Source organism: Hippopotamus amphibius, chromosome 9 (genome assembly GCF_030028045.1).
Source record: "Hippopotamus amphibius kiboko isolate mHipAmp2 chromosome 9, mHipAmp2.hap2, whole genome shotgun sequence".
Classification (NCBI taxonomy): domain Eukaryota; kingdom Metazoa; phylum Chordata; class Mammalia; order Artiodactyla; family Hippopotamidae; genus Hippopotamus; species Hippopotamus amphibius.
In genome coordinates this window covers 122,953,736-122,980,954 of record NC_080194.1, presented here as the reverse complement: position 1 = coordinate 122,980,954, position 27,219 = coordinate 122,953,736, and the positions used below count along the sequence as shown (strand labels likewise).

Below are 27,219 nucleotides of genomic sequence, written 5' to 3'. Positions count from 1 at the left end.
CCAGGCAGAGGAGGGGAAGGGGGTCGGGACCCAGGCGGCCCTGGGACAGGCCTTAGGGTGGGCCCCTCCGTTGAAAGTGGCCTGTTCTCTTGCCTATTGCGGGGAGGCTGATGGCATTCTTGCCTAAAATGAGATTCTCTGTGAGGTAAGAGGAGAAGGGAGAAGGCTTCAGTCAGTGCTTAGAAGACACAGGGAGACCCCACCCCACGGTCAGGTAGTACTAGGTCCCCACTGGAGTGGAAGAAGGCAGAGAACTTTTGGATTTTGATAAGGTGCCATGGACCAGGGGACAAGGCAGTTCAGACATGCACATCACTCAGCTGCTACTATCCTCATCACATTTAATCCTCACAACACCCCTGTGAGGTAGGTATTATTGCCCCATCTTACAGATGAGAAGACTGAGGCTCGCACATGCCTAGGGGCACACAGTCAACAGGGAGGTCTGCAGTCCCAAGGCTGGGGTTCCCTTACTCAGCCATGCCTGACCTGGGGTGGTCAGAATTCTACAGTAGCAAAAAGAGCTCCCGTGGGAAATCAAGCACCTAGAAAAGCCTCATGGAGTCACCATCTCCCTGTCTCTGTAGTTTTGGTTCAAGAGCATTTGGGGGACACTCCTGGCTAAGTGGTTCTTTCTGATATTTTGAGAGGAAACAAAAGCTGTTAGCAGGATGAATGTGTCAGTGGTCACCCCAGCAGGGGAGAGGTCAGGGTCGGTCTTGGTCAGACCCCGCGTCTCTGTGGTCATTATCAGGAGCCCACAGTAGATGCACCTTCACCCAGCAAACAGGTCCTCTGAGTCTTGCTCTTCTGTATCTTGTATCTTGGTCACCTCAGATGTTACAAATGACATTTAATTTTTTTCTGGCTAACCTCTCTGGGAAAATTGGTTTTGCATACAGTGTTAGGATAGCACTGAGGGGTTTGAATCAAATTTTCTTTTTTTTAGTTGAGCCTAAATAATGTTGAGAATTTTTAAAAATTTAATACCTTCTGTTTTCTTTAATACCTTCTATTTTTAATTTTTCTTTTGTTTTGATCTTAGAGGGATGAAGGATGGCAGTAAAGACAGGGAAAGAAATGGCCCAGAAATTCAGTGCAGAGAGATAAACATGCAGACACCATCTGTTGGGGACACAGACAAACCATCACAGGAGAAGGGACAGATTTCTAAAATAAGCTGAGAATATGGGAGGGAGAGAGCCCACGACCAAGACATCAAGGCCCTGGCCTGCAGAAAAGTCAGGGCCCTCATGCCCGGCATTCATACACAGCCTATGACGATGCACGGGGCAGAGTTCCCACACCTCAGGACCACCACCCAGTGAGGAAAGTACGGATGCCTGGGGCAGGGCAGGCCAGTGTGGGCACAGGGACGGTGGTGTGCTCAGAGCTGATAGCTCCCCCTGGGACCCCAAACCAGACAGATCGGGGAGGGGTGAGCTGTGCCAGGATTACACGTTCTCAGCTGTGAAAGCTCTTGGCTCCTGGGGTGCCCCGGGCTTGGTGGGCCTGGGAAGTTCAGGACGTGAGCTTAAGTTTCCCAGAGAAAGCAGCACAGACAGAGGAGGCACAGAGAAATAGGCTTCACACGGTATGGCATGATGGCTTCGAGGCTAGACTTTCCAAAGAGAAGGATCTGGGTTTTTGTTTGCTGTGATTTAGACATCCTGATGGCTTGCAATGGGCTGCCCTGGACAAAGAAACTTACTGCCCCGAGTTCTCCTCTCTGTCTCCTGTGTGACCGCCACCAGGGGTCTACAGCGGTCTGTCTCCAGCACCCCTCCCCTCGCTAGCACAACACAGCCCTCCCTCAGCAAACATTCACTGCAGCAGACACTCTGACACACTCACAGCTTCAGAAAGCCCAAGTTCACGTCCTCCTCCTCCTCACTGTGGGCGGACAGGTTTTTCCTCTTCACCTGTTGTTGGGGAGCACAACTCTCTGGGGGGCTTGGGGGGCGACACTGTAAACAAGACTTCCTGGAGTGATGGTGGCAAGGCTGTGTGTTCAAGTCACTGCCCAGGGACAGCACTGAGGTAGATCGGGGAGGGGCCCCCAAGCCGTCTGCAGAGTTTGTAGGACTCACACTGCTGACAGAGGAGTACCCTGAGGTTGTGATGTCCTTGCCAGGCCCCCTCCTGCTGCACAGAGTGGGCTTGAGCCCTGCGGTCTGAGGCCTCTGGCTGCCGGGGGCCAATGCCTGTGTGTCCCAGCCCCCCTCCTCCTCCTTCTCCTCTTCCTCCTCTTCTGTGTAGGCTTCCTCATCGCTCGATTCCTGGCAGCAGTGCTGTTCTGGGTTCAGGTAGACCATGGTGACATCGAGGACACCGCTGGGAGCCGTCACTGTGGGAGATGGAGGAGAGGTCAGGCCATAGTCCAGGCATCAGGGTGACCCCGTGCTCGGTCGGGACCTGGGGAGTCCAGGGTCCAGCTCTTAGCCATACATCCTCAACCTTGCTGGACAGTCCCCTTTCCTTTTTGTAAGAAATTGAGGGTGAAGTGTCTCCTTTCAGTCTTGGGGTAATACCCAAGGTGACTTGGGGGACAGTAGGAAGTGACAACAAACAAACTAATACTTTACTTAATCCCCTAAACGGACACAAAAATAAGCAATTGGAAAATCAACAGAAGCTGTCTTGAACTGGGCTTCCTATTCAGATGGCTGACAAGACGTGGAGACAGAGCATCCTGCAGCCTGCCCTGCAGGGATGCCTGCCTGAGGCACAGAGCCCCACAGGGCAGCGGGGGGGCACATCTCACACAACCTTCTAGAAAGATCTATCCCTCTGTCCCTTTCCTGATGAGGTCCTTGCATCAGCACAGGTCCAGCTGGAGTTGGGCGCAGGTTGGGCCCACATCCCATCCTCCCTGTGGACTGGTGTTGCAGGGGCTGTGTTCTCTCACGTCTACCTGTGTCCAGGGGCGCCCTTGCCCACTGTGCCCCAGCACTCACCATCGCCCTCCTTCTCGCCCTCGCTCTCCTGGTCACCCTCATAGCCAGAGCAGTAGTCCAGGCTCCAGTCCAGGAAGCTGCCCAGCAGCGTGTCCTCCTGACTGGACAGCTCTGCAGTGGGCGTGGTGACGAAGCTGCCCCTATCCTCCTGGAGGCTGTTCTCCCGTTTCCTGTGAGGTGGGAGAGTGGGATCCTGGTCACGGGTGGCAGCGTTGGGAGGCCCAGACTGGTTCTTGGCACCTGCCCACTCTGCCCCTGTGTGCCGTGAGCAGGGACAGTACAGCCACCCAGGAACTGCCCTCAGAAGCTCAGGGCAGATTCGCAGAGGCAGGGCCAGCAGCATGGCGAGGTTCCTGCTCCTCTGGAGTTTGTAGGGTGGATAGGAGTTCTTCAGGTGGGTGAGGTGGGGAGGGGAGGTTATTCCTGCCATTACAGCTGGGACGTTGAGATGGAAGAGACGGGTAAGTGGGGTACACATACACCCATCAGTCAGGGTGCAGCTGGAGTGCTGGGGGTGACACAACATGGTGGAGCACAGTGGCCCCCGGTGGCTCATGCTGGGCATGAGGCAGGGCCAGAGCCCAAGTGCGCCCAACCTGTGCTCAAGACCACCGTCCCTTGCAGGGAGCCAGGCAGGACCAAAGCGCCACGCTGGGGAAAGGAGACAGGACTGCAGGCCGTGGAGGTCATCAGCTGCAGCTTCAGTTTTCTGGGGACCTGCTCTCCCTGCTGCACCTCAGGGGCCCCAGTGGCTCTGCCCACAGGGCTCACTCACCTCTTGGTTCTCCTTCCAGAGGGAGAGCTAAGGAAGGTGTGAATGTCCCCTGCGCTGAGGAAAGAAGCGGGTTCCAGGCTCTCTTGTTTCACCCCTAGGGCTGCACACAGCTGGCCGTAGCTCAGCACCTGAGGGGAAGCTGGGGTCAGAGAGAGGGCGAGGCCCCCAGGGCAGGCGGAGCCCCCTCCCCAGCGCCCATCTGCACCTCTTCCTGGCTGATCTCTTCGTAGCGCTTGTCCTCGAATCGCTGCTTCACGGCAGTGAGAGAGACCTGCCTGTAGTCCTTGGGGGCATCATCGTGGAAGCTGCTGACAGAGGGACACATGAGGGGCAGCAGGGGGCAGGTGGCGCTGGTACCCCCACCCCAAAGGCTCCCATCCTCAGCCTCCACTCACTGAAGTGAGAGAGGACATTTTCAAAACCAGCCCAGTGATGGGAGTGAAGCCCAGCACCACTGTGCGCAGTCTGGCGGTTCCTCGGTGAAACCTAGAGTCACCTATGACCCTCAGATGCATCCCCAAGAAAAAGGGGAATGGGGGTTCACGTGGAAACTTGGACACAAATGTTCACAGGGGCACTATTCACAATAGCTGGAAGGTAGAAAACCCCCAAATGTCCATCAATGCACTAATGAATAAACAAGATGTGGTCCCTCCAACCAGTGGGCTCTTCATACAGTGGAAACATTGTGTAGGTGAGAGGCAGGTCATGTAAGGCCTCATCCAGAGCCAAGAAATGGAAATTAGTGTTTGCTGGGGTCTGGTGGGGAGGCAGAGAGATGAAGGTAATAGGGAGGGTGGATTTCTTTTGAGGGTGAAGATGTTCTAGAATTAATTGTGGTGACAGTCGCACAGCTCTGAGTGTACCAAGAGCCTGTTGAATTGTACACTTTAAAAAAAAATTTCATTTGTAAATAAATATGTTTCCAGTTTATCTGGGTTGGGAAAAAAAAAAAAAACTGGGGCAGAAGCAGGGAGGCAGCCGAGCAGCAGCTTTCGGCAGCCGGGTCAGGCTCCGACTCCGCACTGGTCTCAGCAACCTCAGGGTCAGATGCATGCTGACCTGCTGCTGTCACCCTTGCTCCTGTCCACCAGTGACGGGGTCTGGGTCCTGCAAGAGGAACAGGGTTCACACACGGCCCCAGGAAGTGCTGACAGGCTCCCCATGTCAGCGGGGAGGGGGAGAAGCAGCAGACAAGGCCCCTTGGGCCGGTCAGAGGAATCTTTGGCCTGTACCCACGTTTTGATTTCACTCCCAAGGTGTAAGCAGAAGTGCTGTGCTCAGAGGCTGCCCTGTGGAAATCCGGGAGGCGGCTGGGGCAGTGACTGTGGGCAGCAGTGGCCGAGGGGACCAGGTCCCAAGATGTGTGAAGAAAGTGCACTGGCCCTGAGAACTGCTGGGATGCAGGGACAGAGAAGCAGAAATGGGCTGGCCTGAGGTCTCTGATAGGATAACTGGGGCCTTGTCCACCAAGCACTAAATGAAATCTACGAGGAAGAATGGCCCAGCGTGGACAAGCTGGCCGGGGGGGTCTGTGGCTCGGGTCAGAGGTTGGCGTTTAGATGTGTTCTGTATCTTGGAAGTGGTTAAGTCTCCCAGGAAGCGTCTGGGGACAGGCAGAAAGCCAGAATTACCTGGACCCTTGTGAAGGGGACGGGGACACTGAGGCAGCGTGGCCTGGCTGAGAAAGGAGGTCCCTGGGGGCTTTAGCAGATACACACCACATGGTGTGGAGTGTGGGTGGGACCCAGGAGTGGGGGGAGCGACTCTGCCAGCCAAGCTGAGACAGTCGACGAAAAGGGCCAAGGACTGAGGGAAACTCGGCAGGCATGTGGCCGGGGCTGCAGCCTGCCAGCTCCAGAGCTGGATGCCAACCTGTCCTACACTGAATTACCATCAGTTCGGGAGACGGTCTCATTTTTTCTTATGTTCCACTGCCCGTGGAATTAGGTTTGGGCCGGGAGGAGCTGTTGCTCACACATCAAATGTAAAAATGTGTGAAATAAGCAACATGGCCCTGGAATTCCTAAATGTCAACCCTGAGACACGCAGCTCACGTGGGGAAGGTCTGAGTGACTTGACAGCCCTCCCGTGAGAGCGGTATTGAGGACACACACTTACCACTTTTGATGAAGGCTTAAGACACAGGGGATGAGGTCTTCACAGGAGAACCCAGTGAGGTCCCATAACCGAGTGGTCCAGGGCTGTGCTGGGGAGGAAAGCAGGAATAATGGGGCGGTTCCTTTGCCACTCGTACACCACTGCCCTGATGGTTCTGGGATGGAGTTTCCTAGGGCTCAGGGTTGAAAAGGCCCCGTGCACAGCACATACGTGCTCACTGTCAACAGCATGGGAAACAAAGCTAGAACTGTCTCTAATCTCACCCCCAAACAATGGCTTTTATAGTGCATTCTGGTGTTTCCTTCTCCAGGAGAGGTGAACACACTTCTTTTGCTCCCTCCAACCCCCTTGGATCTGAGCACCAGCTCCTGACTCCAGGGATCCCTGGACCTGGTGCTCTGAGTGGCTGGCGGGGAGGACCGGCTCCTTACTCTGCCCGTGCGTCAGCCTCGCCAGGAGCAGGGCGGCTGCAGCCAAGTGGGCCGGGGCGTAGGCGGCCAGGCTGGTGTGCAGTAGAGAGAGCTCGCAGAGGAAACTGCACAGGTGCTGAGTTCTTGGCACCATGGGGACCAGCGTCAGCAGGACATCCTTGTAATCTACCACAGTGGGGACCTAGAGGGAACAGGGAGGTGGACGTGGGGTCTCAGTCTGCAGAGGGCCCCTCCACCCATTGGGTGGGGAGCCTGGACCTTAGACACACCACCCTCGGTGTGGCCAGCACAGCGTCTGGCCTGACTGCTGTGCACATTGAACAGCTCTGGCCTCACGCCCTCTGGGCCCAGGAAGGCTTCCCAGAGCAGGGAATCTCAAAGCCACACAGGTGCCCTCTGCTCCTCCCATGCCCTCATGTGACCTCAACTTTGATTCGAAAGGAAAAAGCAAGTGGCCACTTACTCGAATCTTCCCTTCCAGGGCAGAGATGATCTCTCCCATCATCCTCACCAGGTCCTCATATTTGTATGTATTGTCTGTGAGCCACACAGCCTCTCGGATGGTCAGGATCTCTTTGCTGATGAACCTGGAGTGTTAACAAGGGGTCTGAGTGCTGAGCCCACTCCCCTCAGTGAGGCAATCACTTTAGGCTTCAGTGATGGGGCAGGGGGTCGGGGGGTCCAAAGAATGGGCCCGGCTGCCCCTGGCCCCTGAAGGGCACTGAAAAGGTCACATGAGTCTGTTGTGGGGGCTCAGAGGGAAGGGCAGTTAGCTCCACAGACCAGTGGCAGGACTGCTGGGCACACAGGTGTTCCTGCAAAATGCACCCATGAATGACATGATGGGTCAATCCTCTTCATGACCTGAGGGATGAGGGTCTGCCCTCCTTGTGCCAGCTTCTATGGAGTGAGTATAAACAACTTCAACCCAGAAGGCAGGTGAGCCAGCGCTAGCCAGTTATTTGAAGGTCTGGACCCAGCGTGGGGTCTGGTTGTGGGAACTGGACTGTGCTTAGGCAGGTGGTCACCCTGTTCTCTACTCTCCACCAGCGCCAACTATCAGGGAACACGTTGGTCCAGTGGCCTGCTGAGGGCACCTCCCCACACAAGGGTGGACAGGGGCCGAGTCCTTGGCCACTCTGTCATCAGGACTCTGCAACCCCTGCGTTTGCTATTGGCTTGGCCAAGAGAGAGGACAGGAGTTGTGGGGACCGCAGGTGCTGGGGGGATGTTACACAAGTGGGGTGGATGAGAGCCCTGTGCTTGCAGTGGCGGTAGGTGCTGCTTTGAGAATGGATGTAGGGACATCTCAGCCTCTAAAAGTCTTCTAAAGCAATTATCTCACTGACAGCAGCCATGGTCCAGTACCTCAATCTCTGACTGCAAGGACATTAACTATGTTGTTTAGATCCAGGGAGGCTGGGGACCTGTCTGTTCAGCCCTCTCTGGTGACAAGACCTGGAACACTGGGTTCCAAGAGCACATGTGAGAGGCGCCGGACAGTGTGTAGCATCTGCTCACTGACCCTGAGCCCACACTCCTGCCACCTGTGGACACAGGACCCTGCTTCCACGGCCACCTAGAAACCACACTTCCCATGTGACTGAGCTCACTGCAAAGGTATACCTGGTGGCCTCAGGGGTCTTGGCAGGTAGCAGAGAGCAAGTCAGGACCTGGTGCTCCTTCATGACCTCATGAAACAGATAAACCATCCCAGTGACACAAGCCTTTAGATTACCATGCAAAAGACAAATCAGTTTCTCCGTAGTTGACACCACTGTGTGCAGTCAGCCTGTTCCTCCCCGCAAGCCTTATAGATAAGGATGTTGGTCTGGAAAGCACTGCCCAGGGGAGATGGCAGCCCATGTAGGAAACGTCCAATTTAGGAAAATAAGAAAATGCAAAATGTATGGTGGGAACTGCCATCCACAGTGTGTCCAAAGGCAAAACTGGCTGGAAAGGTATTAGTTTTAGGAAGGTAGGTTTAGGTAGAACTTAAGATAGTCTGATTTTAAGTCCGAGCTGCCGTAGGGGCAGGCTGCCTCTCTGAGGAGGACACATCCTGCCCACGCATCCTGCCCCTGGTTGGAAGGGGGTGGGGGGGCAGACCGAGACCTACGACATGCAGGTCTCTGGACAGAGTTGAGAACCTGACTGGCAAGGACAGCCAACGGTGACCCTCCCTCATCCCTGTGCTGCCCTCAGGGGCCAGGGAAGAGGGTTACAGCCTAAGCCTGCCTGAGTGAGGCCATTCCAGGTCCTAAGGCCGAGTGGTGGGATGAGCAGCTGCCCACACACCAAGGGTCAGCCCTGAAACCCCCGTGTGGGGAGGACCACTCGGCATGGGCACCCCCCCAAAATGAAAACCCCCGACATAAGGAGGTGGGGTGCTGCAGGCTTGTTCCACTGAAAAGCCAGCCTGTGAACTGGGCAGGGCCAGCATGCTGTGTCCTATCTATAGGCCCGGCCCGGGGGGCTTCTCACCGGGTGCAGATGACCATGCAGGCAATGCCCAGCAGCTGGAGCCTGTACCGGGGCACCAGCCGCCTCCGCAGGTACCGGTCCACGCACTCTACAGTCAGGTGAAGGCACAGGCTCGAGAAGTCCTTCATAGTTGCGACCTCTACCAGCCAATCGATGAGAATGTACCTGTGGGAAGAGCACCATCCCTGAAAACTAGGCCAAGACTTCACGAGTGTCTCGTCTCCCATTCTTGCCCGGTGATCTGTCCCAAGGGGCGAGCGGTCACTTCAGGCATGATCAGCTTACCCAGGCATCTGTCCAAGGCTGAGACACCCTGGCCAAGGGGCTGGGAGGCCCCACGACTCCTGACTTTGTTGCTAGGAGGCAGGTGAGCTGCACATAAGCGTACGATGCCTCCCCCATCCTGGGGCCCCTGGGCACTGTATGAGCCTGAACCATCACTTGTAAGGGGGCAAAGTGGGTCTACTTTTTGGAGCTGGGACAGGTCACAGGACAGGAGAAAAGTCATTCAAAGCTTACTGTCCTGCAAACTCGTCCTCTCCCTGAGGAGCTCTCACCCGTGGGGTCATTTATCACAACCCTCTGCAGTGGAGCAAAGAGCCAGGAATTCAGCTAAAGCAGGATGCAGTGAACCCGTGAGCTGGAGTTCTCAGCCACCCAGCAACTGTGACGGAGCACGTGGGCCAGCAGAGCCAACAGACACAGGGTTCCTTCTCAACGGGACTAAAAGCCGAGCCAGGGACGCAGATGTCACAAGACGACAATGGGCTCAATGGCAAGGATGCCCGAGCACAGTGAACACCTTTTTGAACAATGGAGAGATGGGGAGAACAGAAGCAAGAGAGAGAAGAAACGTGATGGTGAGGGATTCTGTGCAGACAGGAGGGCTGGCTCTGGGTGTCAGCCCAGACAGGAGCATCTCTCACAGGCAGAGGGAAGGAGGGGGGCCGAGTGGGGGAGGGGAGGAAGGAGGTGGGATGAAGAGGGTGCAGCAGGGGAGGAAGGAGGCCCAGGCCAGGTGTTTGAGGTTCACACTAGCCCCTACTGGGAGCAGAAGAGGAAGCTCCCTATGCAGACACCCTTGATAAGCGCAATGATCTGACTTATAAAAACAGACCAACTGAACTGTACACTTTAAAATGGTTAAACCTGAAACTAATGTTACATGTCAATTATAACTCAATGGAAAAAAAAGGGAAAAGGTCAATTGTAGCTTAGCACAGAGGAAAATGGAAAGATTCTTAGCTCAGGGGTTGAAATGATATTATTTCAATAAAACTACTTTAGCTCTTGAAAATCAAAAAGTTAAATTTATGTTAACCCCCCCACCCCCAACACACAAAGGCATAGCAACAGTTCCCCTCCACCACCAAAAAAAAGGGCAGACTGGGAGGGCACAAGGCAGGGGCGGGGGGTGGGGGGGAGCACCGGAGGGCACAGGACTGAAAAGCAGAGCAGCTTGATGACATTTAATGTGAGAGCACAGGACGCCGCACCCCCTGCTGTGAGTAGAGACAAAGCCTCTTCAGGGACAAGAGCGTACCAGGTACTGGGCATTGTCTGCCCATTATAAATCTAAAATGTATGTGAACTCTCTGGCGTAAGCTTAAAAAATTTTCCGTTTTACTAACATGTTCTGTGATTGAGTGTAAAAGTATGTTATCTCCCAACCTCAGAGGAAATGGACCTGCCAGCAGAGGCAGGTCGTGGAGGTTCCAAAGCTGCAGGCACACGGCAGCTGCCCAGCCAACCCCCACGCTGATGCCCATGATGATGGGCTGGAAAGAAAAGGTGGTTTCTTGGCATCATTTTTGAAAGATGTTTAAAGTGGTTTAATATATTCTGAGGCTTAAAAAGGAACACTGGAGAGAGCAGACATTTATGTGGGAAATTCTTCTCTTCAAAGCCCTGGATAACTTATGCATTACTAGTTTTAGAAAACACACACACACACACACACACGGATGCTGCAGGGGCCCTGTGACAGGAGGCTCAGCTGAAATAACAGACAGACCCCATCACGCTGAGATGGCTGTCACTTTGCCTCCCTCCCCACCAGAAGCTTTGGCTCGGATCCCTCACCTCATTGTGTCGTTGAGTCCCTTCTGCACAGAGAAGACCCTCTGCTTACTGACAGCGTGGGAGGCCTGGAACAGCTGGCAGACTATCTCATTGGAGGCTTTCGCTTCCAGTCCGAGCTGGTTTCCATGTGCACAGGCTTTGGCTAGAGACAGCTGAGGATGGAAAGACTCACGGGATAAGCAGGGAGCAGGGGGTCTGAGGTTCCTGCTTCCATATTCGAGGATTCTGTCTGTAAACACACGGCCCCACTTACACCTTCTAAGCTTTCTGGAACCAGGAGGGCCAAGATTTTAATTATTCTTTTGGAAATAAGTAACATATCATGATAGAACATTTAAAAAGGGACAAAAGGTGTATAATGGGATGTCAGTCAACGTCCCACCCGGCACAGCTCTGCAGCCAATTCCTGTCTTTTCTGTCTTTTTTAAAAAATTAATTAACTAATGGATTAATTTAATTTTTGGCTACATTGGATCTTTGTTGCTGCACACGGGCTTTCTCTAGTTGTGGAAAGTTGGGGCTACTCTTCGTTGTGGTGCACAGGCTTCTCATTGCAGTGGCTTCTCTTGTTGTGGAACATGGGCTCTAGGCACACAGCAGTTGTGGCACGGGCTCAGTAGTTGTGGATCATGGGTTCTAGAGCACAGGCTCAGTAGTTGTGGTGCACAGGCTTAGCTGCTCCATGGCATGTGGGATCTTCCCAGACCAGGACTCAAACCTGTGTCCCTTGCAATGGCAGGCAGATTCTTAACCACTGCGCCACTAGGGAAGTCCTGCCAGTATTTTCTTTTAAATTAAGTTTGTTTCTGCACACTGCCCCCTAATGAAAGCTGATGCTTTGGGGAAGCCCACATAGCAAAGTGGCCTAGAGCTCGCTGGGGGCTCAAATGATCCGGCTTTAAGACCTGGCTGGGTCTGTGTGAAACCACAGGCGAACTGGGGGCTTTATTGCACCTTGGTTTCCCTTTTCACCGAATGGCACGACAGCAGCTGCTTTGGCAGATGCCACGAGGATTAACTGAGGTGGCATGAGCACCTTGCTCAGGACCCACCCGGGGCCCACCAAGCCCTCGATGGTTACTGTCAACCATCTCTATTATTTCCTTCCAGAGTTTTCTATGCACTCGTAGCAGTGTGCATGAGCATTTGTGATCACGGAACACATACATGTTATCTTTTCTTTGCCCGCTTAACGATAACGTGGTTCCTTGTGATAGGAGACTTCGGTAAGCATGTTTCCCCTGGTTTTCCTTTGAGGGAGTTTCTGTTGGTTTTGTCACATTGAGGGTCACCTTTGTGCAGCCTTGTGCACCTTCTGCTCACACTGTCAACCCACAGGAGCTACCAGTGCCCAGGCGCTTTCTGAAAGGCCTGCACAGATTGTCACACCCACTCACAGGAACACTATTTTATCACATCTTTGCTGGCAAAAACTGCTATTGTTAAAAATGTATATTTTCAGAAGTTACTAGCTATCCACTCAAAAACACAACGAATATGTGTGCATGATTTGCTAATGTGATCAGCCACAATCTCTTTAAACGTGTGCCTTTTTGACTAGTAGTGAGGTCAAACCTGCCCCGTATTTTGACTGCTTGTATTTATTTCCTCTTTTTTGAGTATACCAAGGCCCTGTAAACTTCTATGGGGCCTTACTGTTCTTATTGATTAGTCTGAGCTTGAACTAGAACTGCATTGTTCATTGTTGTATTTCTTGTAAACTTGCTGAGTGCCTTTTGGGACATAAACATCACAACGTCCTGTGATGTGTCTGGTGGGACATCCCTCTTTGTGATTTCTTCCCTAGCTTTTAAGGGCAGATGACTCTCAACCCCCAACTTGGTGAGGTGACAAGAGCGAGCTTCAGGCTTCCCTGGTAGCACAGTGGTTAAGAATCTGCCTGCCAATGCAGAGGACACGGGTTCAAGCCCTGGTCTGGGAAGATCCCACATGCCATGGAGCAACTAAGCCTGTGCACCACAACTACTGAGCCTGCGCTCTAGAGCCTGCAAGCCACAACTACTGAGCCCATGCTCTGCAGCTACTGAAGCCTGCATGTGTAGAGCCCATACTCCGCAACAAGAGAAGCCACTGCAATGAGAAGCCTGCATACTGCAACGAAGAGTAGCCCCTGCTTTTTGTTTTTTGACATACAATAAACTGCATATATTTAAAGTGTACAATTTGATATTTTTCTTATTAGTAATGTATATATGGCAGGCCCAATCTCCAATTCATCCCACCCCAACCTGCCCCCCCACCCCAGTCTTCCCCATTTGGTGTCTCTATGTTTGTTCTCTACATCTGTGTCTATTTCTGCCTTGCAAACCGGTTGATTTGTACCATTTGAGTAGCCCCCACTTTCCCCAACTAGAGAAAGCCTGCACGCAGCAACAAAGACCCAACGCAGCCAATAAATAAGAATTAATTAATTTTTTTAAAAAACAGTGAGCTTCGACCAGCTTGGTAAAGGTGGACCTTCTTTGATTTGTCTTGAAATAATGACTTCTTTACAGCCGTACAGGGAGAGTGTCTGGAGAATGACAACTACAAACCCCTGATGTCCTGGTTCTAACACTGGACAATCTGGTGAGCAGATCAGATAACAAGAAGAGGACAGCAATCCACATGCCCATCTGCTCTAAGGAACCTCAAGTTCTGTTGCCAAGATGCTTTCCCTACAGGCCAACTTTAGGGAGCTGTATACATTTTGATAGCCGAGGTAGTCCACAGCACTTAGAAGTTAAGAGGCTGGGTGTCTTAGGTGCAATGGACAGAGAGGAGGAAAGCACTTCTGGGCTCTCCTCCCCCTATATCTCAGAGCTGAACTTCTTTAGACTCAATTCCAAGCCCTGGGCCACTCTTACAGCCTCCTGGGTGGGAACCCAGCATTCTTGCCCCCGGGGTTCCCACGAGAGGAGGTGTCAGGACAAAGGCCAGCTCCCAGCTCACCTGCGCTTCCCAGCAGCCTTTGGCAGCAAAGTCCCTGAGTTTCCGGAAGCTGTGGAGGCATCGGCCGGGATCTGACATCTGTCAAGAGGAGAGTCACCATGCCCTTATATGGTCATGTCTCTGGAGAGACAGAACCAACCTATGGGGTTCTTAAATGTTCCCCCCCCACACCTCCAGAGGGTCCCCAGCTGTGCTTTCTTCCCAGCCCTTTATCCCCCAAATGGTGGTGGTTGTTTTCGGGGCAGTGCTGAGAACAGCCCAATGACCAACAGCTCCCAGGGCCCCAGAAGGACCCCCCACTGCACTGGCAGAACTTTGTCCAAGGGCTACTCTGGAGACTGTGCCTCTGGCCAACATAATCTATCCTCTCCCCAGACCTGGGCCCACTCACATCCATCCTTCTGTCACTTTCCCAGAGGAGGTATGAGCTGGTCAAACACCCCTGATTAGCAGACTCTTCAAACAGGTCCCGGGCTTGCTTCTGTTTCTCTTCATCCTAGAATAAGTGCCTCTAAGTAACCACACATACTGCTCTCATCTTTAATAAAATGAGTTAACTAAATTAGAGTAAAAACAACTTCTCTGAAGATACGTGATTTGACAACCAACGTGGCATGGGCCCACGAGCTCTGCCCTCAGGCCCAGCTTCCTCCTGCATGAGATCTGTGCTGGACTCGGCTCTGGGCACTGCCCGGAAGATGACAGGGAAGGGTTTCCCAAGGTCTTCCAGCTCCTTGCTCACACTCAGTGTCCCTACCTGCTGCTGGTAGAGCACCTGTCACCATAAGCCACCACCTCCCCCAAGACTACTGCAGAAGGGGCTCTTCAAGCTCGCTAAGTAGACAGGTCTGCGTGAGTGGGAGGGACCCACCAGTAGCAGAGCTTGGGGTCCTGTCCAGCTAAGATGCTCTGCCTGGCTCCATACAGCCTCACAGATGGGGATCATCTTGGCTTTGAACCCTGGAAGCCCCCTTCTGCTGCCTTTCATGCAGTTCCTGGTCCTTCGAGCTTACAGCTGCCAGAAAGGCAAGCAGCACGAAATGCAGACCCACTGTGCCCTGCGTGCTCACCCGGACACCAAGCAACACAGGCCCCATGGGACGGATGAGGGAACTCACCTCGAAGAGACTCAGCACCCTCCCCAGGCAGTGCAGTATGGACGCTCTGTGAGTCTAGAGAAAGCAGAGGAGGAGGGGTGACTGTCAGCGGAGAGAACTTCCCAGGGGCTGCCTCTCTGTGTGGGTCCTCCTGCCCCCTGCCGGGCCCCTCCGCACAGAGGACTGCTCCCTGCAGGCCAACTGCTTCACGGAGCCTCAGTCCTGCCTTTCTAGCAGTCAACCCGTTTGCAGCCCAGCCCCTTCCCCAACTCCCTGACCCTGGGTCCGAGGCCTTTTCTGCTGGTCACTTGCAGATGCGCCCACACCTGCACTGTATTCTGTGCCTCCACTGCCCTCAGGTCCCTGACTTCACACGGTCCACAGCATCTCTGCTCAAGGTTTTCTCACCTCCTGGGACCCATGGGGTTCGGCCCACCCAGCACAGCCTGCCCCATGAGCATGCCTTGCCAGGACTCACTTTCTGCAGCTGGCATTCCGCCCTGAGGCTCTCATGAACCACGGCCTTGCAGCAGCTTCCGGACACTGACCAAGGCGGGCGGATGAAGAGCCAGATGAAGGGTGCGGCGCCCACATTCAGTCGCTCGGCGAGACTGAAGAAGCGAGAGGCCTTCAAGCCATTTACTTCTGCCCGGGCCTCATCAGACACAGACACTGCAGAGACAGACAGAACATAGCCCCAGGATGTCTCTGGAGGAGGGGGAGGGAACGTTCCCCATAGTCTTTTTTGGAAAGTCTAAACCCTTAAGCCACTGCAACGTGAAGTTGCTGGTATTTTAGGACAGAAGAGCCAGGACAGGGGCGCCTCCCTTTTCTTCCTGTGTTTTGTGAACCAAGTGCCCTACGGCTCCCCCCAGCAGCCTGGATTCTGAAGATCCAGGAAGGTGCCTTCCGTGGTGGCATCACATGCCCTCCCTCCTGTGGGGAATTGCTGCCCAGCCCCCTGTTAACGGGTAGGGGGTTTCTTTTTGGGGTAATGAGAATATTCCAAAATGAGTGGTGATGGCTGCACAACTCTGTAAAGATATGGAAGCCAATGGACTGTACGCACTAGATGGGTGAGCTAAGGGTGTGTGAATTCTGTCTAGGCAGAGCCATCTGACAGAAGGATGGGAGCAGAACTGCTCATCATCTCCAGGCCCAACAGTCCCATCAACCAGCTGCGACCGGGGCGACCTCTCAGCAAGATGCCAGGTCTTTTAGAAGCAGGAATAGTTTGTATGCATCTTGGGAGCTGGGACGGGATGAACTGCAGGCTCGTTCCTTAGTGTGCTCAGCAGAAGGCAGGAATTGGGAGAGGGGGCCGCACCAAGTTCTTTGGAGAAGCACCTGTCCCTTGAGAGTGAAGGAATCTAGGTACCAGGCTGGCTTTGACCTGCTTGCCTCCACTTGGAGCCTTGGCTCCTTGTGTTACTAACGCCAGGCATCAGGCTCACTTTGACCGCTGCCCCAGGTTCCTCAGATGAGCTGTGGCTAAGGAGAGAAGTGGGGTCTACGCATGGGCCGTGATGTTAACTAGGCGGCCGGTGGCAGGGTGGGGCGGCTTGCCTGAATAGCACCCATTCTGAATCTCCACTCAGAGTCACTTGTCGTCAATCGAAATTAAAGTTTTGTTAAAAAAAGAGATGACTCCCCTAACCTACAAAATCAAAGTTCATCAATGGGTCACCGAGCAGGACGCCTCTGGCACAAGCTCCCCAGGGGGGATGGTACACAGCCAGACATAGCAAGGACAGCGACTAAACTGCTAACACAGGCAAGAGCTCGTGCTTGTTCTATTTGGGTTTTTTTGTTTGTTTTTTGGCCACACTGCATGGCACGCAGGATCTTAGTTCTTAGACCAGGGATCTAACCAGCGCCCCCTGCAATGGAAGCATGGAGTCTTAACCACTGGACTGCCAGGAAGTCCCTCGTGTTTGTTCTAAAATGTCAATACCAGGTGGGGTGAGGCCAGCCCCGGTCCCAGCCCCACAAGGACTTACGGCCTTCATTGTAGAGGTAGGCTATGCCCAGCTTCACAGCAGCTTCAAAATTCCCTTTTTCAGCAGCCCTAGAACATTAAGAAAATGAAATATCGCACTATTTTATTCCATAAAGGTTATGTCCCACCACAGCACTTGAAACTACAGTACCTATTTTCTGAACAGAAAATTATTTTGGTAATGAAGCTAAATATCAATTATCTATGACATGCTACAACATGGATGAGCCTTGAAAACATGCTTAAGTGAAAGAAGACAGTCACGAAAGTCCACATGTTGTATGATTCCACACATATGAAATGTCCAGAATAGGCAAATCCATAGAGACAGAAAGCGGATGAGTGGTTGCCTAGGGTTTGGGTTATTATAGGGAAAACAGGGAGTGACTGCTAATGGTTCTGGCGCTTCATGCGGGGGTCATGAGAACGTCCTAAAGTTAGTGTTGATGATTGCACAACTCTGTGAATATATTAGAAACCATTAAGTTGTACACTTTAAACGGGTATATTGTGTGATTGGTGGACTACGTCTCAGGCAGCCTGCCCATGACCACTGGAACACCACAGGTCGCAGCCCCTCTGGCCCTTCCTCTAGGTCCCAATCCCGGCAGGGTCTGGGTGGGATCAGCCAGTGAGTATAATGCAATAGGATTCAAATCACATGGTTCTGACCAAAAGAAGAGGGCTGAGGAAAGTTTCCACATGCAGGTGACCTGCATGTGAGTCACATGGGATGGGTCACCACCCAAGTGGACCCTTTGGAAGCACGGCTGTTGGCTAATGAGAGTCAGGCCTGTGCTGGTGGTGCAGATGACCCATGACCGTGCTGGAAGTTGTGTGACTCGATGGGTGAGGTCGACAGCCCTCAGTCACTCCCTGGGGGCAACAAGAAAGAGGAAAATTGTTCCCAGCTCAGGCCTGAGATACAGACGGGCACAGCAGGGAGGCCCAAAGGTGTGAGAAAGCCACACTGTTCTCAGGGTGCAGAGGTACCTTTCAAAGAGCTTCAGGTTCTTTGGAGAAGGCCACAGCTCCTGGAAGCTGGCACACGCCCACACGCTGGCATGGTTGTCCACCAGGTACTTCAGGTGGGAGTGCACCTGAAGAACAACGGAAGTGGGGTGAGGGGGTGTTAATCAAGGGACCTCCCAGAAGCCCTGCTTGAAGACAGGGTGTAGAGATGTAGGGTCTCCCGTCTCCCTCCCCAGCCTAGTAGTAAAGGCCCAGTCTCTGTGTATCAAAGTAACTAACAGTTGCTTTGAATAGAGAAAAGAGCCCAGAAACAATTTTCTCTGTGGCTCTAAGGGTAGGTGGGGACAGTGGTCCTAGAAGGAGGAATAAGTGTCTAGGCTGAGAAAGGGGATATAATGCTATATACCTGCAAGGATAACGGAAACCAACTCTAAGGGGAACAGGTAGGTCAGAAATCTGTTTTGAGCTCCTCTACTTAGGGTCTTGCTAGTGGGAGCACACTTGGAGCCTGGAGGTCAATGGGGGCTCTCAGAAAAGACTGAAATACATGACAGCAGCCTCAGGTAGGACCTCTGCCCTGGACGATGGCAGGAAGTGCCCAGGCTGGGGGCCCTGAGCACGGGTGAGCATTTTAAGGGCTAAAACTTCCACTCCCATTGGAAATTCAGCACCCATGGATATTATGAACACAATGGGGGCAGGTCTGGGAGTCAGAGAAGTGGGTTCTTATTGGTGTTCCCCCACCAATTTGCTGTATGCCCTCGGTTAAGTCACTCAAAGTGAGGCTGCAGTTCCAATATCTGCAAAATAACTCCCAGGGTCCCCTTCAGTGCTGGATGTGATATGGGATTTGTCCTCAAGAACATTCTATTTTTCTTCTTAATACTACCTTATTTCTTGAGGGATGCAAATTTCACTGCCATAAAAAGGTACTTTCTCTGTTAAAATAAACATTGCAACGAGCAGACTCAAACCTTGGTATCCTACGTTTTAGCTTTCCTGCAATCAGAACAACCCCAAGCATCTATTACCAATATCACCTTTGTTTCCTCTACCCTCCTTTGTAGCCAAAGTTTTTGTTCTGACATTTAAGACACGAAGCCTTCATGGTATAACCAACAATGCCAGGGCTGCACTATTTCCATCTGACAACTTACAGCTCGGACAGCGAGGATGTCTCCCACAGAAAGCCATTTCAGGATATGAAAGAGCACATCTTCAGGGAGATTCAAGATCGTTAGGTTTCGGGGTCTCCTTCTTATTCTTCGCTTTGTAGGATAACAGAAACACTTGGCACACCTACAGTGGATCACTTAAGAAAAAAAGTCAGAATGGTGTAAGTGATGTGTTGGAAGCAAGTTGTGCTGATATGGAAAGTTACATCTGAACATGCTTTAACAGTTACTGTCCTCTGCCCCAGCCATATTTACAGTCCCAGACAAAGATTAAATAAAGGAGTAGTAATGGTACAGAAGACATCATCATTCATTCAAATGTTCAATAAACATTTATGGTGAATAGTAATCATGTAACTTGGCTATTGGGAAACCTGATCCAGAGCCCAGATGACAACCAGGAAGGGGGAAAAAGCAGCCAACACTGGTGATGCTTAGCCTTGTGTTTCATTCTCAGGGAGGCGCCCTGACCCTTGCTGATCTCTTTGTTCTTATTTGCACACATGACTAAAATGCATAATGTTAATAAGGATCTGTGGACTTAAACAGTCTGATTTTCCAAACTAGGAGGATCCACCCTGCAGAGAAGCCAAGGGTGGACGTGGAGGCCAGGCCATTCCCAGCTCTGCGGATGTCAGAGCTGCCCAGCCAGTCTCCGTGTCCTCTCTCCCCACAGTGTCCTTCCAACTTCAATTCCACCAACTCCTTCCTGACTCTAGAAGTTTGAAGCAGGAGAAGCCCATCACCTACATTCACCCGGTTTTCCAACCTTTCCTTCCTCCAGTCCCGACAGGAGGTGGCTGCTCTCCCACCAGCACGACTCCCTCCGCAGGGCTTCTTCCGGCCCCCTCCCCTCGCTCCTCAGCTGGGTCTTCCCATCAGCAATTAACGCGCTGCGAAAGCCAAGCATACGCGCAGGGCGACCGATCCCCGCGTTTTATCCCATTTTTCTCATACCCTTGCTCTAGGACAGCCACGATAATAACCACGGAAACCTCAGCGGCGCTCACAGCCCTCGACAGGTGGCGGGCCCCGCGCGCCGCTTTCACGCTGAACAGGGCGCCGCCGGGCATTTAAACCGCGCGCCGGGCGGGCTCCGCTGGGACGACCCGCACCTCGGGCACAAGGGCTCCAGCCGGCCCTGCTCAGTCTCGAGGCCGCCCCGCCGCGCCCCCCGCCCCGCGCTCACCGCCTCCGCTCCCCATAGTCGTGGCTGCAGTCGTCGCCGTCTTGGCTATCGCTGCCAGAGCGGCCCGCCGGCCCAGAGAGCGCCGCCACACGCAGGCGCAGGCCCGCCCGCCGCCCGCCTGAGTTTTCAAATACGCCTGGCGCTCCCATTGGCCCGTCTGGGGGGGGGGCACACGCTACTGCTCCGCCGGGCCCCTCCCCCTCCCCGCCCCCCCTCTGTTTCGGGCGCTCGCGATTGGCCGCACCAGGATGCGAATTCGAACGCGGGCTTTTGATTGGTGGAGCTTGCGCGGCCGCTCCGCCTCCCCGGCCCCCGCGGGATCCAGAGGGAGCGCGGCTGCAGGCAGCAGCTTCTCTGGGTCCGTTCCGGCCTGCGTGGACCTGGCCTGGACCTTGCGGTTGACTCGGAGGCAGAGGTCCCGGCGACCGGAGCCGACGGCGCACAGTGGGTCGTCAGTGAAGGTCTGAGCCGATCGGCCGCGCCTCCGAGCCCGGGGTCTCCGATCAAGAACCCCGACGTAGTCTTCTACCTGCGTGGACCCAGGCGAACCGGCATCTGCGGGCGGCACCTTACCAAGGTTGCCCCTGACCTTTCCGGCCCGTATCCCGAGGCCGCACACCCTGCTTCCCTCCTTTGCTCCTGGCGAGGAGACCCCTTGTTCCGTGGCCAAGTCGCTGTTGGCATAGATCGTAATGCAGTAAATGGAGTCCAGAGACTCGGGGCTCGAAATCTTCATTGACTCATCCAGCGCATTTGAATCCTTCTTCCCTTTACCCCTCCTCCATCCCTGTCAGTCCCCAGTGTCTTCCTCGCTATCACCTGGGAGCCCTACTAAAATAGAAGTGCACACCTGCTTGCTTTGCTGGCTGCTGCAGCCACAGCTGAGCATTCTGTTTACTCACGTATTAGGCAGTCCCCACCCAGTCTGTCCCGAAAGGCAGTCTGTCTTTAAGGAACCAGCTCACATCCCACCTCTTTCATGAGACATTCTGACAAGGAAAGAATTGCAATCTCTTGGGAGAAGTGTTTGTTGGAAGAGGACAGAGTGGCTTTTCCTGGAGAAGCCAGAGAACCTGGGTCAAGGCTCTCCTCCTCCCTTCCCCACAACCTCAGACAGCACCCTGTCCCTCCAGCCTTATGCTCACTGCCTTTAGGGTACTTGGTCTGTGCTCAGCAGCTGAACACACACAGGAGCCATGCCAAGGCTCCATGCCAGCCTGGAGCAGCAGACGAGAAGTGAACGATGATCACAATGTGGTATATGAGGCCTTGGAAGCTGGGGGTGGAGGAGGGGGCAGGGGTGGTGTGCACAGGCAGAGGAGTGGGTAGTGCAGAGTAAGCTTGGGGCCTGCTCCCCAGATGACACCAGAAAACAGGAGAATCCACAGGACCCTAAGGGTTTTCAGGCTTTTGCACCACACATTTGTTTCCATTGGTTACTATTTCCCAACTTGGTATTTTGTTGTCCTCCCCCTGCACTGTTACTTTGTTGCTGGTCTCCCCAGGGCAGAGATGCACTCTGTGTGTTAGATTTTGGTGGCCCCATAAAGGGACTGAAACTGGATTCACCGACGAGCAGACGAGCGAGTCATTCGGTCATGCTCTCACTCCCCTGTGATGCTGCATCTCTGTGGAGTCCAAACATCACCCTGATCACTCAAAGTCTCTCAGTTGTCCTCTGTCTTGCTCCTATGTCCTTACAACTCTCTTTATTTATTCAGAGGCAAAGTTTTCTTATTTTTCAGGAAATAGGTGTTCTTCTCTTGGCTCTGCTGCAGGCATGCCATCCTTCGCCCCCACCCACTACCGTGGCAGTGAGAGCCCCTGGGCCCAGCGGAGCCACTCCCACAGGGTGTGAGAAGAGCCCATTTCCCATTGGGCTTCAGGAAGATGAGAGAACTCCCTGGAAGGGTCTAGATTGTTGGGAGCTCAAGGAAGTTTCTGACTGAAATAAGATGGCAGTTGAAGGCCTGGGGGTGAAGGAGAAAAAACTCAAGGGTGGCAGGGCACAGAGGGGAGAGTAAGGAAAATTGAAGCAGGCTGGGAGCCTGAGGCAATCCACCACTCAGGGAGAAAGGAAGAGGAGCCTACAGGTGAGGGGCCATGAGGGGACCTGGTGCAGTGGGGGAGAAGGGGGTAGGGGACACTGTGAAGTGCCTCAGAGCAGTCACAGGAAAAAAGGACGCAGTGACTGTGGTCGCCAGGGATGTGACAACATTGTACTTTTGGTGAGTGGTGAGGGGAGGTAGGGAGTAGGGGCAGGGACAGTAGACAGCACTTTCCCAGAGGTTAGCTGAGAAGGGAGGGAGGGCTTTGTAGAGGGGCCGGTGTGACCATACTGGAGAGGGAAAGGCTATTTGACAGGGCATTTCTCAGAGGAGAGCCCTCGTGACAAATGTGCATAGCCACATTCATCTGCACTCAGGCTGGATGGTCTGAGCTCAGAACCATCCAGAAGCACTTAGCTCAGTGCTTCTCATGCCTGAGCTGCATCCGAAGCACCTGTTAACACAGCTTGTTGGGCCTCACCCCCTAAAGTTCTGATTCAACGGGTCTGGGGTGGGGCCCAAGAATCTGCATTTCTAACAAGTTTCTGGATGATATGGATGCTTCTGGTCAGGAACCCCACTTTGAGAAATTCTGCCTCAGTTGAATCCTGGCTCTCCCAGCTGCTGACCATGGAAAGTTGCTGGATATCTCTAAGTCTCAGCTTATTCTTCTGGGCAATGGGGGTAATAATCATGTCCACATCATGGGTTAATGGAGGGCCACATACAGGCTCACCCCTAATATCCACGTGGGCCGGGGCAGAGGACAAACAGCCCCACAAATCCAAATACTTAAATATTGAAAAATGGTGACTTAGGTTTGCAAACTTGTCAACCTCTTCTCTCCTCCTACCTTCAGAACTGCAGCATCATTACAACCATGGTCACCCCCCAGCCTTCATGCTCCTGACAGGACATGGCAGGTGCTCCTCTGAGGCTGCTTCCCTGGCCAGGTCTTGATGAGGCTGCAGGCCACCCAGGTGGGACTCAAGGGGATCCTTTTCCACAGAACTGCACCTGGGTTCTCCACCAGGCCTCTGAGGTGAGTGGCCTCAACCTGGCATAGAGCTGCCCCCACTCCTCCACCCCCAAGCTGAGGTCACTGGGTCTTCAAGTTGCCTCTGTACCCCTGGCAGCCCATGGCAGGCTGTGTACACCTGGGCTAACTTGGCACTGGGAACTCTTTATTACAGCGAGACAGACTTTGAGGGAAGTGGTGAGGGAGGCTGGGAGGGAGGCCAGGAGGCAGGTGGAGAGTGAGGAGGAGAGGGAGGCTGGAAGGGAGGTCAGGAGGAAGGCCTGAATGGAGGTGGAGTGGGAGGCTGGGAGGAAGATGGAGTGGGAGGTGGAGAGGGTAATGAGGGGCCTGCTGGCTCCGCCTTCCCTTGTTTGTTTTTCCTTTGGGTGGGGGGCGCAGGGCAGGTGAAGCTCAGGAAGATGTCCTCCAGAGAGACCTGGTTGACGGAGTAGTCTTCCAACATGTACTTCTTCTTGGCTTCCTCCATAATGCCAAACACCTGTGTGAAGGGAGGAGGCTGCTGTGGATGATGGGCACAGGGAAGAGGAGGCAGGAGGGGGTGAAAAGAGGAAGGGTCTTTGGGGTTGTTACAAAGCCCCCCAAAGGCCCATCCATCTCTCAGCTGCTCCCAGACCACCTCTCAAGAAGCCAGTCCTGGGCTTCCTAGGTGGCGCAGTGGTTAAGAATCCGCCTGCCAATGCAGAGGTCACAGGTTCGATCCCAGCTCCAGGAAGATCCCACATGCCGCGGAGCAACTAAGCCCGTGTGCCAAAAAAAAAAAAAAAAAGAAGCCAGTCCTAAGGAATTCAGCTGTCTGTGATCTCAGAGAAAGGGACCCTGGCTGGGAGTGGTGCCAGAAGGCAGAGGCCCCTGCTGGGTCCCTGGCTTGCTGTGCGACCCTGGGCATATGGCATCCCCTCTCTGGGCCTGCTCCCCTCTCTGTGAAATGAGGGGGCGGGAGGAGCGGATCTCTGAGGTTCCGTCTAGCTCAAACATTCTTATTTTCTATGAAATCCACATGAATTTTGCAGCAGCACTGAATAAGACTTCCACCTGAAAGAGAGAACCCCAGAAAGTGGGTGACATTAGCGGTGTGCTCCCACTGATGCCCAGGTATGCGCTTACCTTCGCCCAGCTGAGGTCATCACTGGGCAGGTGGTAATGGACCATCCCTTGGTGCTCATCTTCCAGGACGCTGCCTGCACAATGGAGAGACCGTGTCCTCCTGAGGGCTGGGCTAGACGGCCAGGGGAGGGCGGCCTGGGCCCACAGAATCGTGGTCTTCATCCCAAGGGTCAGGGATGGACAGACACACAGATGCCCTCTGCACAACAGCACACACCTGGGAAAGTCAAGTCCACGAATGCCTTGAATTCCTCCAGGGCCTCCTGCTGCCCATCGCTCCTGATCTTGGCCCATAGGGAGTAGCCGCTGCCAAACTTACTCTTGAGGTGCTGTGGGCTGCCCAGGCACTTGAACTGACCCTGCACCATGATCGCCAGCCGGGTGCACAAGGCCTCACACTCCTCCATGCTGGGGAGAGGGGGTGGAGGTCTGACAAAGGGCTGGGGGATGCTGATACCTGCCCTCCACGTCAAAGGCTTGTGCAGACGGGAAGGTGTTGATGCCCAGATGAGGCTCTTCCTGATTCTCATGCTCAGGGTGTGGCCCACATGGTAGAGCCTGGGGACTCTCCTCAGAGACTCTTCACCAGATGCTGACAGGTCTTCTGTCCACCCAGTCCCTCCGAGCCCACCTGTCCCACAGCCCCTGTCCTGGCTCTACCTGTGGGAGGTGATGATAATGGCCTTGCCAGACTTGCGGGCCCTCGCCACGGTGCCCCAGAGCAGGCGCCGGGCCATGGGGTCCATGCCAGTGGACGGCTCGTCCAGGAAGATGACTGTGGGCTCTCCAAGCAGGGCAATGCCAGCGCTCAGCTTCCGCTTGTTGCCTCCACTGGGGCAGAGTGGGAGAATTTGGGTGATTGGCAATCATAAGTTTCCAGTAGTGCAATCTTCCCCCCCTTCTTTCTTTTCTATTAAGGAGTGCTTACACCCCATGATAGGGCATTCAGTAACATGGCCCACCATCCTCCCCCAGGGATGCACTTTGACTTGGCTGTCCACTCAGCATCTAAACCATTCCCCTGGACTCAGGGTTCGGTCCAGGGTGAGCACATGGCCCATGAATCTCCTTTGAGGGTCTCTATGGTTGCTGGGGGGTAAGGACATAGAGCCATTTTAGCTAACTTTTTTTTTAACAAACACATAGCATTTACAGTGTACGAGGTACTGTTCTAAACTTCCCAAGTGTTAACTCATTTCGCCATCAAAAGATGCAAGGAGTCCCTGGTGTGATTCTGTCCTGCACGGCTGTTCTTCGGGACAGTAGTCGTTTATCTCCGTCCGCCTTCTCTCCCACCTAAGTGTGTGCCACCAACCCATGGAAGATATGATGGACATGGACATGAGCCCCCTGAGGCCCCAGAACTATCTTTTCGGTTGTGAACTAAAGGCCGACAAAGATTATCACATTAAGGAGGATAATGATGAAAATGAGCACCAGTTATCTTTAAGAATGGTCAGTTTAGGGGCTGGGGCAAAGGATAAATTGCACATTGTTGAAGCAGAGGTGATGAATTATGAAGGCAGTCCAATTAAAGTAACACTGGCAACTTTGAAAATGTCTGTATCAGTTTCTCTTGGGGACTTTGAAATAACACCACTGTGGTCTTACGGTTGAAGTGTGGTTCAGGGCCTGTGCATATTAGTGGACAGCACTTAGTAGCTGTGGAGGAGGATGCAGAGTCAGAAGACGAAGAGGAGCAGGATGTGAAACTCCGAAGTATATCTGGAAAGTGCCCTGTCCCTGGAAGTGGTAGCAAGTTTCCACAGAAAAAAGTAAAACTTGCTGCTGATAAAGATGAAGATGATGAAGATGATGCTGATGCTGACTTTGATGATGAGGAAGCTGAAGAAAAATCTCCAGTAAAGAAATCTGTATGAGATACTCCAGCCAAAAATGCACAAAAATCAAATCAGAATGGAAAAGACTCAAAACCATCAACACCAAGATCAAAAGGTCAAGAATCCTTCAAAAAAATAGGAAAAAACTGCCAAAACGCAGAAAAGACAGCTCTGTGGAAGACATTAAAGCAAAAATGTAAGCAAGTATAGAAAAAGTGACTCCCTTTCCAAAGTGGAAGCCAAGTCCATCGATTATGTGAAGAATTGTTTCTGGATGACTGACAAGGAGGCTATTCAAGATCTCTGGCAGTGGAGGACGTCTTTTTAAGAAAATAGTTTAAACAGTTTGTTAAAATTTTCCATCTTATTTCATTTCTGTAACAGTTGATATCTGGCTGTCCTTTTAATAATGCAGAGTGAGAACTTTCCCTACCATGTCTGATAAATGTTGTCCAGGTTCCATTGCCAAGAATGCGTTGTCCAAAATTCCTGTTTAGTTTTTAAAGATGGAACTCCAGTACTCGCTTCAGGAGCACATATACTAAAGATGGAACTCCACCCTTTGCTTGGTTTTAAGTATGCATGGAATGTTATGATAGGACATAGTAGTAGTGGTGGTCAGACAAATGGAAATGGTGGGGAGACAACAATATACATGTGAAATAAACTCAGTATTTTAATAAAGTAAAAAAAAAGGATGCAAGGAAACACAAAAACATGCTTGAAACTGAAGTCAACAGAAGAAAGAGACAGGGCAACATCATCTAACCCCTGGGCACCTCTGACTTCCCAGTCCCAAGGGTGGGGTACTGCTGACAGCCTGCAGGGGCGCAGTGTGCAACCTGAGGGGAAGCCTGTGTGGCCTTGCTTTGTTTAAGCTAACTGGAGTTGGGTTAGGATCACTGGCAACATAAGACTGAGAAATCCCCCAGGCTTCTCAGCAGAACATCAAC

The 27,219-nt window shown here is 53.1% G+C and overlaps 2 protein-coding genes and 1 pseudogene across 2 annotated transcripts in view; 1 reads left to right on the top strand and 2 right to left on the bottom strand.

Annotated features, from left to right (window-relative positions):
- Positions 1–335: 335 nt before the first annotated feature.
- On the bottom strand, positions 336–20,313 carry CCNF (cyclin F). The gene is made up of 17 exons (XM_057696060.1): positions 20,235–20,313; positions 19,028–19,182; positions 17,892–17,998; positions 16,900–16,967; positions 15,378–15,571; positions 14,921–14,974; positions 14,194–14,298; positions 13,803–13,880; positions 10,851–11,002; positions 8,769–8,933; positions 6,748–6,871; positions 6,285–6,465; positions 5,854–5,941; positions 3,938–4,037; positions 3,733–3,860; positions 2,958–3,127; positions 336–2,347 (listed from the first exon to the last, which is right to left on the bottom strand). The coding sequence occupies exons 1-17, from the start codon at positions 20,248–20,250 to the stop codon at positions 1,851–1,853; spliced, it is 2,382 nt and encodes a 793-aa protein (XP_057552043.1). The 5' UTR covers positions 20,251–20,313; the 3' UTR covers positions 336–1,850.
- A 3,222-nt stretch (positions 20,314–23,535) lies between these two features.
- The window catches only part of LOC130860594 (ATP-binding cassette sub-family A member 17-like), a 137,088-nt gene continuing 133,404 nt past the window's right edge, over positions 23,536–27,219 (bottom strand). Inside the window, exons 28-31 of the mRNA XM_057749001.1 lie at positions 25,086–25,256; positions 24,643–24,833; positions 24,426–24,499; positions 23,536–23,799 (exon numbers count right to left, since the gene is read on the bottom strand). Coding sequence (XP_057604984.1) covers positions 23,569–23,799; positions 24,426–24,499; positions 24,643–24,833; positions 25,086–25,256 — 667 coding nt within the window. The 3' untranslated portion in view covers positions 23,536–23,568. The remainder of the gene's footprint in view (positions 23,800–24,425; positions 24,500–24,642; positions 24,834–25,085; positions 25,257–27,219) is intronic.
- Positions 25,743–26,602, top strand: LOC130860595 (nucleophosmin-like; annotated as a pseudogene).

Excerpts from the sequence above, each read along its gene's own strand:
- CCNF (XM_057696060.1), bottom strand. Across the intron at positions 5,942-6,284 it reads GAGGCTGACGCACGGGCAGA|CACAGCCCTGGACCACTCGG; the intron begins GTAAGGAGCCGG and ends TTTCCTCCCCAG. Across the intron at positions 4,038-5,853 it reads TTAAGCCTTCATCAAAAGTG|CTTCCACGATGATGCCCCCA; the intron begins GTAAGTGTGTGT and ends CTCTGTCAGCAG.